General features: G+C 47.1%; 1 protein-coding gene across 1 annotated transcript; it reads left to right on the top strand.

The window, feature by feature from the left end:
* Nucleotides 1-1,261: 1,261 nt before the first annotated feature.
* On the top strand, nt 1,262-3,354 carry TMEM174 (transmembrane protein 174). The gene is made up of 2 exons (XM_080678171.1): nt 1,262-1,946; nt 2,134-3,354. Exons 1-2 carry the CDS (start codon nt 1,321-1,323, stop codon nt 2,237-2,239), a joined length of 732 nt encoding a protein of 243 aa, XP_080534297.1. The 5' UTR covers nt 1,262-1,320; the 3' UTR covers nt 2,240-3,354.
* Nucleotides 3,355-8,632: the final 5,278 nt, after the last annotated feature.

The following is an 8,632-nucleotide window of genomic DNA, read 5'->3' as shown; positions in this document are numbered from 1 at the left end:
GTTCTGTTTTCCTGAGTTGGTAGCTCTGATTTTACTTTTTAAAAAGTGGCCTGGATGATTTTTATCACCAGGGAAGTTTGGGAAGCCTTGACTTAGGGCAAGAGAGCAATTATTTTCCTTCCTCTCAATGTTGCAAAAAAAGGAGCTGATATAATATTTAACCACGGAAGAGAGACATCTGCTTGCATAAGTTCTGTCTGGGAAAGAAAGAGGGCCACTGTTACTATTCTGAGGAGGAGGAAATTCGTGGGGTTGTTTTGAAGAGGTTCTATAGTTATGAATGACAGGTACTTTCACTGAAGATGGGGCTTTCTTCTCTAGATGAGCTTGGGTTTGACTGCAAAACACAGAAGGCGTGATAATGTAGCTGTCTACTTCACCCCAAGGCCAGGGACTCCACTGCCACCATGGAGCGAGGGTCTGAAGCATGTGTCCCCCGATGCTAGGTCATGCCTGATGCTCATTCAGCCTCCACCAATGATGTGGTGCATGGGCAGGTTTCCTGTGGCACCTCTCCTCTCCTGAAGCTGGAATCAGTCCCCAAATGCTGAAAGCAGAAGGCACATGGGAAGTGGGGAGGAGTACACACATAGTCAACTCTGCCTATTCTTTTTTATTTTTTTTATCCTCCCCCCGGGGATATTTTTCCATTGATTTTTAGAGAGAGGGAAAGAGAGAGAGAAAAACAGAGAGAAATATTGATGTGAGAGAAACACATCGATTGGTTGCCTCCTGCATGCGCCTTGACCAGGGCCGGGTCTGGGGAGGAGCCTGCAACTGAGATATGTGCCCTTTGACCGGAATTGAACCCAGAACCCTTCCGTCCGCAGGCCAACACTCTATGCACTGAGCCAAACCAGCTAGGGCAAGTCTGCCTATTTCTAATGAGCTGACCCAGCAGGAAAATTGGGGTTGATACATCAAGGGACCTGGATTGCCATTTCTACAATCCTGGTTTGGTAAGACACAAATAGGTCTTGGAACATTGCCTAAGTGTCTAGAAAAGTACCTCCTAGCACAAAAGGCAGCTCAGCTCAATAAACACGTTGTGAATGAGCGAATGAATGAATGTGAATGAGAGAGAGCTTGAATTGCAAAACAGAGACCTTCAATTATTGACAATTATGAGAAAACTTCAGGCTTCATTTCTCAGACCTTTATTCTTCTACACAAAGTTCAGGCCTCTGCCTGTTCTACTCTGTTAACCACAGAAGCCCAAAGTTCTCCCATAACTAACCTGAACCTGTGATCGTTTGCTCTGCTCTTAGGAGCTCTCACACTCCTTTTCCCTTCTAAGGAACGGGTGATTGTGTGAGGACGATGGAGCAGGGCAGCAGGCCCTTGGAGGACTTCCCTGTCAACGTGTTTTCCGTCACTCCTTACACACCCAGTACCGCGGACATCCAGGTGTCTGACAATGACAAGGCAGGGGCCACCTTACTCTTCTCGGGCATCTTCCTAGGACTGGTGGGGATCACGTTCACCATCATGGGCTGGATCAAATACCAAGGGATCTCCCACTTGGAATGGACCCAGCTCCTCGGGCCCATCCTGTTGTCGGTCGGGGTGACATTCATCCTGATTGCTGTGTGCAAGTTCCAAATGCTTTCCTGTCAGTTGTGCAAAGAGAGTGAGGAGAGGGTCCTTGACACGGAGCAGACGGCAGGAGGACAATCATTTGTTTTCACTGGTATCAACCAGCCCATCACCTTCCATGGGGCTACTGTGGTACAGTATATCCCTCCCCCTTATGGCTCTCAAGAGCCCATTGGGGTGAACACCACGTACCTGCAGCCAGTGGTGAACCCTTGCTGCCTCACACCACCTGGAATGGTGGCCGCTGCCACGCCAAGCCCTCCTCAGTACTACACCATCTACCCTTCGGAGAACTCTGCCTTTGTTGACGACCAGGACTACCCTGCCTTTGTGGATGGTGGAGATGACAGGTACGGTGTCTGTGGTGGGGATCCTCCCCTTCCCGCAGTCACAGCCATAGTTGATGGCTACGTTTGGTCTATAAGGAAGTGGTGGGCAAATGCAATCTCTGTGTGGCCTATTGCCAGGCAGGTGGTGTTGGTTCTGGGAGTGGTGCTGTGGGCTGTAACACATCTGTGTTTTCCGCTCACATTTCAGGTCCAGCCCTGATGCTGAGCTGCTAGTAGAGACACAGCGGGGAAGTGAGGACTCTGCCGGCTTCTCTCCTCCCCCCTATGAGGAGATAGTCTCCCTCCCTCGATAGAGACTAATGCCGAGGGAGTAGCGGTGAAGTCGTTGTTGCTGACAAATGAAGTGTTCTATGCTGCAACCTTCAGGAGGCAGACAGCAGAGCCGCTCTGGCAGCCTGACAGACACCATTCAAGGGGGGTGGGAGGTGAAACGTCTCAAATTGGTAAAAATTAGGCTGGGGTGGATAAATTACCTTCTGATACAGCAAGGGATCCCCTGCCTACAGTGCACCAGCAGCATGCCTACCAGCAGGAATCTCAACTGTTTATCCACAGCAGTGAGAGTGGGGTGGGAGGGAGGCAGGGAAGAGAAAACTGTGGCTTTCCCAGGGCCCTTCTCAGTTCCCAGGGTAGATTTGCATATTCCATCAGGTGTCCTGAGGACTCTGGGTATCTTAAAGGCTGCAATAAACAAACAATTAAATGGAATAAGAAATAAAGAATATCTTCTGTTAGGATATTAGATAGGTGTCTGAACCATACAAAATAATCAGAACAGGACAATGATGTCATTAAATACTTAAGTTATCATTGGGGCGCACGGACTCTTGGCTGCTGATGCTCTTGTGGGAAAGTTTAGGCTTGATGTGTCCGCCCAGGTTGGGATCAGGGCTGGACATGAGCTGCCTGGGCACAGTACCGGCAGAACCCGGGACTTCTCTCAGCGCCTCACAAGAGTTCTGTGGAGTTAGAACGGAGCTGCCATGCCAACACCTGGGAAATCACGGATCGTGGAAACAATCGTTATAGCCAAGACAAGCTCATCTCTTTTATAAAAAACAAAACAAAACACTGTTGCCCTTAATTTCCATGAATCCGGACTATGTAATAAACAACCAGAACAGACTCACAGACTTTGAAAGAAACAGTTAAAATCATCAGGTTTTAAAAGAAAAGATTTTCCTTAGGCTACAAAGGGAGGTTTCCCCCAACAGACAGGATTTAGCGGTTCTTTAAAGTTTTGATACTATTTTTATCAGAAATACCCAGTTTTCCAAGGATATGATTCACATAGGCCATGGCATATTATTGTGATTTGTATTCTATCTCGGGAACAAAATCTTTTCATATGAGAATTCATTTTCATGTTCGATGATAGGATGTGATGGAAAAATACAGTTGGGTTCACAGAAACTAGCTTTATACTCATTTCATGAAATACTGGACTCCTAGCTGAGGGCCATGGGCTCTGGGCGGGAAGTTGGGTGACAGGGACATGGTTGGGCATCACCAGCAGCATGCCTATTGCTGACACTCAGAGGCTGCATGCCCACCGCCCTCACCCCTTTCCCTCCTCACTCTCACCGCCCTGCAGCTTTATATTCCTGGGCTTGGGTTTGGCATGAAGGGATGTTCACATTGGAAAAAGATGTTAGGAAAGGATGTCTCTGTGTGAAAGCTGGGAGGGTAGGACAGCCAATTTGTCTGGGTGACGCCAGGAGTCCCATATACAAGTAAGTGGCCCGGGGGAGTTTGTAGCTCCAGACAGCAGCAGCTAAACTGTCCCTGCTCTAAGACAGTGAAAAAGTGCTAATTGTAGAGGTAACTGATGCTTCTGAGGACAGTGCGTCAGCGCTAACCGCTTCGGGAGCTCAAGGTGGGAGGCTGGCCTGCAACAGTCGGGGGTCAGCAAATGGGAATGTATTCATTCCGTCCATATTTGCTGACTGAGCATCTCTCTACTCTGTGTCAGGACCGGGGCCCAGGAGGATATGACAGTGAAAAACCAAACCAACAGAAGAGCAGATATGGCTTTGCTCTTGCAGCGCTTCACTGATCATTATTCTCGGACACCAAAGAGGGGTCCTGAACGAGCCAGGGGAGTCACAGAGTTTGCTTGGGGGAGTGCAGGCAAGGCCCCCGCCACACCTAGCCCCAGGGAGTAACATTTACAAGGGTAGCCAGGTGGCTGGCATTCTGGGCTCAGAGGATGTCCTGGGAACTGAGTAGCCCTCACCTGTACAAGGAGGAGGGGACGCCTGAGTGGGAGAGGCCTTAGGGCTGCTCTGCAGGCTGTGTAAGCCTGTATTTCACTGCTGCCCCGCCCTCAGACAGAGCTGCCTTCCAGTGCCTGACCAGTTACGATCACCGGCTCTCTTGCCTCAGGACAATCCCACAATGCTCTTTCTGTCTTTGTGTGGGGATTGCAGGGGCCAATGTGACAGGAAGCCCCGAGTGGCCCCTGAACTCGGACACCAGGTCTGTGACCAGCAAGGGCGCATTCCTGGCCGAGTGTCTGGTTTGGTGTCTGGGTGTTGCCATTCTCTCTCCTCTCAGCATCTTATCGGGGCGAATAGAGAACTGGAATATGGGAATGATAGACTGGGATTTGGCCCAGCCACCCTATCCACCCCGTGGTTATGATGTGTGAAGGGCCCACCCATTGCCCATGTGCTCAAAAGCTCAGTGTCCAGGCCAGAGCCCGGGGCCTCGTCAGCCTTGTCAAACATTTTGGTAGGTGTCCACAGAGCAGCTGGGAAGCCACAGAAGGGTTTTAATAAAGCTCTGACTCTGAGCACTTACTCACTCTGGGCCAGACCCACAGGCATAGAGGGTGTAACATTGGTCTTGCTGGCAAAGCTCAGATCTAAGTGACCAGAGCACCAGCGGACATCGGTCTCCTTCACCTCAGCCGCCATGGGGCCATGCGGGTAGGCACTTTCTGGTGAGCTACATGGAACTCAAAATAAAGCTAAAAGATCTTGTTAATCCAAGGAGACAGGTTTCTGAAGAACTTGAGGCTCTCTGGAAACCTCCTGCCAGCCCCTTGGGCTCCTCTTGGCTGGAGAGACTGCAGACAGCTGACAATCCTGATGGGACGGGGAAGGGACCGTCCAGGCCTGGGAAATGAGGCCCGGACGCAAGGGGAAGAAGCTCTCATGAAGCCCTTAGCTCTCCTTTCTCCCCTGGGACCAACGTGTGGCCCGCACCCGCCCTTGGCAGGACTCCGAGGTCTTTCAGGGGCGGAGAACTTCCCAGGGACTGCAGTCGCCTTCTCCTTTGCTCCACTGAGCCAGGCATGGGTCTACATTTCAAATGCGCAGTAGCTCTCAGCGACAAAGCCAGCCCTTTTGCTCTACCTATTTTTCCAGGGTGGGGCGGGGTACAGTATGAAAACAAAGACTGTTATTTGTGAAGAGCTGGCCAGGGGTGTCTGTTTTCAGCTTCTGACCTCCGGGCCTCCTCCTCGGCGTGTTTACTGTTGGATCAGTGGAGTAGGGTTGCCATGAAGCCCCACACCCCTGGGCAGCTGGTGTTTCTCCTCCAAACAGAAACTCCTCACAGTGACCGAGGGGTGGATACCTTCTTACCAACTGAGAGAAGAGAGGTTCACACACGTCACTGAGGTGACTGCGCCTAGCGCTCAGGAGTGTGCCCGTCTGTCCCGGTAACCCGGGCGCTGTCTGCAGCTCCAGCACTCAGCACTCACCGAAGGCCTCATTCAGAGGCCTCTACACAGCCCACGCTCTTGGTGCCTGTTGAATAACAAATGTGAAATGGGCAAATGAACTCTTCAAATAGGTAAGGACCGTTCTAGCCCAACCTAGCTGTTTCATTGTTTTCTACATTATGAAAAATTTCAAGTAAATACAAGAGTAGAAAGAATAGTATATGAAACCTATGTAGCCATCACCAAACCTCAACTCATGGCCAATCTTGTTTCATTTATACCCCCAACCACAGTCCCTCAACTGGAGTTTTAAAGCAAATCCAAACCATTAAATCATTTCATTCTAAAATACTTCATGTGTATTTTTAAAAGATAAAGATTGAAGAAAAAAACAAAACCAACAACACCATTATTACACCTAAAAATTTACAATTCCTTAATGTCATTAAATATCTAGTCAGTGTTTAACTTTCCCCAATTTTCTACTAAAAAAAAATGTTTTTATTGATTTTTAGAGAGAGAGGAAGGGAGAAGGAGAGAGAGAAACATTGATTAGAGAGAAACATCCTCAATTGGCTGCCTCCTACATGCCCCCTACTGGGGATTGAGCCTGCAACCTGGGCATGTGCCCCAACTGGGAATCAAACCAGTGATCTCTTGGTTCATGGGTCTACACTCAACCACTGAACCATACAGGCCAGGCCAGGCCAATTTTCTACTTTTTATTTTTACCTCTTTGTTTTGTTTGAATCAGGATTCATTCTGCTAATAATGCTACATTTCTAGCTGTAATAACACTATGTTTTGGGAGGTAGACAGTTGGCACACTATTCATGGTAGCAGATCCATATTTATTAAATTTCACTTTCCAAACAAAAATGTTTTTCAAGATTTTTTTACTCCATATCTCCTTCTCTGTCAGTTCCCTGAAACTCTAGGTATCCTTTGGAATTGGAAACTTATTTTTCCCTACTTTTAGCATATTATAATATTTTTCTACATACAGGCCCAGAAAAACTTATACATGAAAAGAAAAATATCTTTAAGTGAGTGTTTAGTTGAGAAATATCTGTTGCAGATTAGTTTCAAAAGTATCAGAAAACGCTGACAAACTTTAGCATTTTTTGGCTTGGTCAGTAAAACGTTTTAAAAAAAAAATGTTTTTTTCCTCCAGAGACCAGAAAAGCTCCTTTGAACATATCTAAAGTGGGAACTAGAGTCTCCTCCTTAAGAAATAAAGGGCAAAGCCTCTTGCTCTGTATTATAATATTACCTGCTGTAATTTAACTTTTAGAGGTTATTGACTGTGGGCCTCTTACCAATAAGTTCTCAATTCTCAAGTTAAAAGTGAATCTATTTTCTGCATATGCCTGCAACTCTTCCTTTGAAGGTGAATGTGTGTGTGAGTGTGTGTGTGTGTGTGTGTGTGTGTGTGTGCGCACATATGTGCCCCCCTACACTCCCTTCATATAGTATGTGATTTATGGATTTCTTGCTCACTTACTACTTGTAAATCATCAGGAGTTTTATGTCCCAAGCAGTCAGCAGTTGGTTATAAAATCAACAGTGAGCTGAACTAAAGAAACCCTGACTGGCTTACTCTTAGAATTGATGACAAATCAGAAAGTGAAGACAACACCACAGAAACAGTCTCACCTGCCTCTGGGAGACCGCAAAGGTCTCAGATAGGGGAGTTTTATTTGTCTTGAGCTTTTAGGATGATTAATAACCAGATGAACTGAGAAGGAAGTCCGTTTTCTAGATTCCAGAAGTTTTCTTACAACAAAGAACTTGTCCTCCGGCATAAAACCAACACGTGTGTAAATCAAAGGCATGTGCACTGGAATCTGTGCCTACACACCAGGGGCTGCACATGAAGTTGAAGGAAGAAGACAGAGATTTTTCCTATTAACCCTCCCATTCATTCGTTTAAAAGAACACCTTTTAGAAAGAGGGATGAACGTGTGTATTCTTTTTGAACATACAGAATATCTCTTGAAGCATGCACAAGAACTGGTGATAAACATTTCTGGGGCAGAAGATAGGAGACTTACTTTTCATTTTACTCCATGCTAATGAGTGAAATTTTTTAACCAGGTTCATATATTACCTGTTTATAAAATTATTTTTAGAATAGAGGAAGGAGGAAAGGAAATGATCTTACTCTATACACTTTTACTGTTAACATCATCTTCTGGGTCCCAAAGTAAATAATGTTCATTGCCACTGCTGCTTCTATATGTAACAGGTAAGCATACATGAGGCATACAGATACTGGTATGGTATGTACACATACACCCATGTGGACAAATACACTGCCATATGAATATCACTTTTACATTTAACATATACAGTATATGTTGTTGCTAAAGTCCCTCTGCTGGCTACTGTCTGACACTAGGTAAACACTGACCAATATCAATGATATCAACATAACAGCAGCACACAACAGAGTCACGAGTCAGAGTCCACATAGTTCTTTTCTTTGAAGTTTTTCTCAACCCAGCCTCCACCTTCACACCTAGGAAACAGTTCATAGCAAACAGTAATTCGCTTACCAAAGAGCCACCACCTTTGAACCTTCAGAGGTGAAACCAGGAGAACCCAAGTAAACTGATTCCTCCTCAGAGCAGCTACAGGGGTCAACTTTGCAGTGGTCCCCACTCTGGACAAATGGGTGTGAAAGAGAATCAATGCCCCTTCCCCAGGTGCCCCCTGCTGCCGGGCCAGGCCACGGCTCCTCCTGCTGGACCTCAGGGGCTGGTCTGATCCCACCTCAGCCAGGAAGGAGCCTCGATCCCTCATCAGCCAGAACAGGAGCCACACAAACATGCTTGGAATTTTTCAGAGGGAAAGTAGACTGCAGAGGGAAAACAAAAGCCCTGTCTAAAAGCTCCAAGCGGACGACAGGTTTAGATTAGAGTGTGTCTGCACCTCATTTGCACCCCGGAGAGGCCACTGGGGACTCACTAGTGGGGGCATCACCTTTCTGGTCCCTCTGTTCAAGTAACACCCT

This window comes from Plecotus auritus (assembly GCF_963455305.1).
Source record: "Plecotus auritus genome assembly, chromosome: 7".
In the NCBI taxonomy this organism is placed as follows: Eukaryota; Metazoa; Chordata; class Mammalia; order Chiroptera; family Vespertilionidae; genus Plecotus; species Plecotus auritus.
Note: the sequence above shows the minus strand (reverse complement) of the source record. Positions and strands in the feature narration are given on the sequence as shown.

What these genes read in the sequence shown, in the direction of transcription:
- TMEM174 (XM_080678171.1), top strand. Translation starts at nt 1,321, where the DNA reads ATGGAGCAGGGCAGCAGGCCCTTGGAGGACTTCCCTGTCAACGTGTTT. An exon ending in GTGGATGGTGGAGATGACAG is followed by an intron (nt 1,947 to 2,133) that starts GTACGGTGTCTG and finishes CTCACATTTCAG; the next exon opens with GTCCAGCCCTGATGCTGAGC.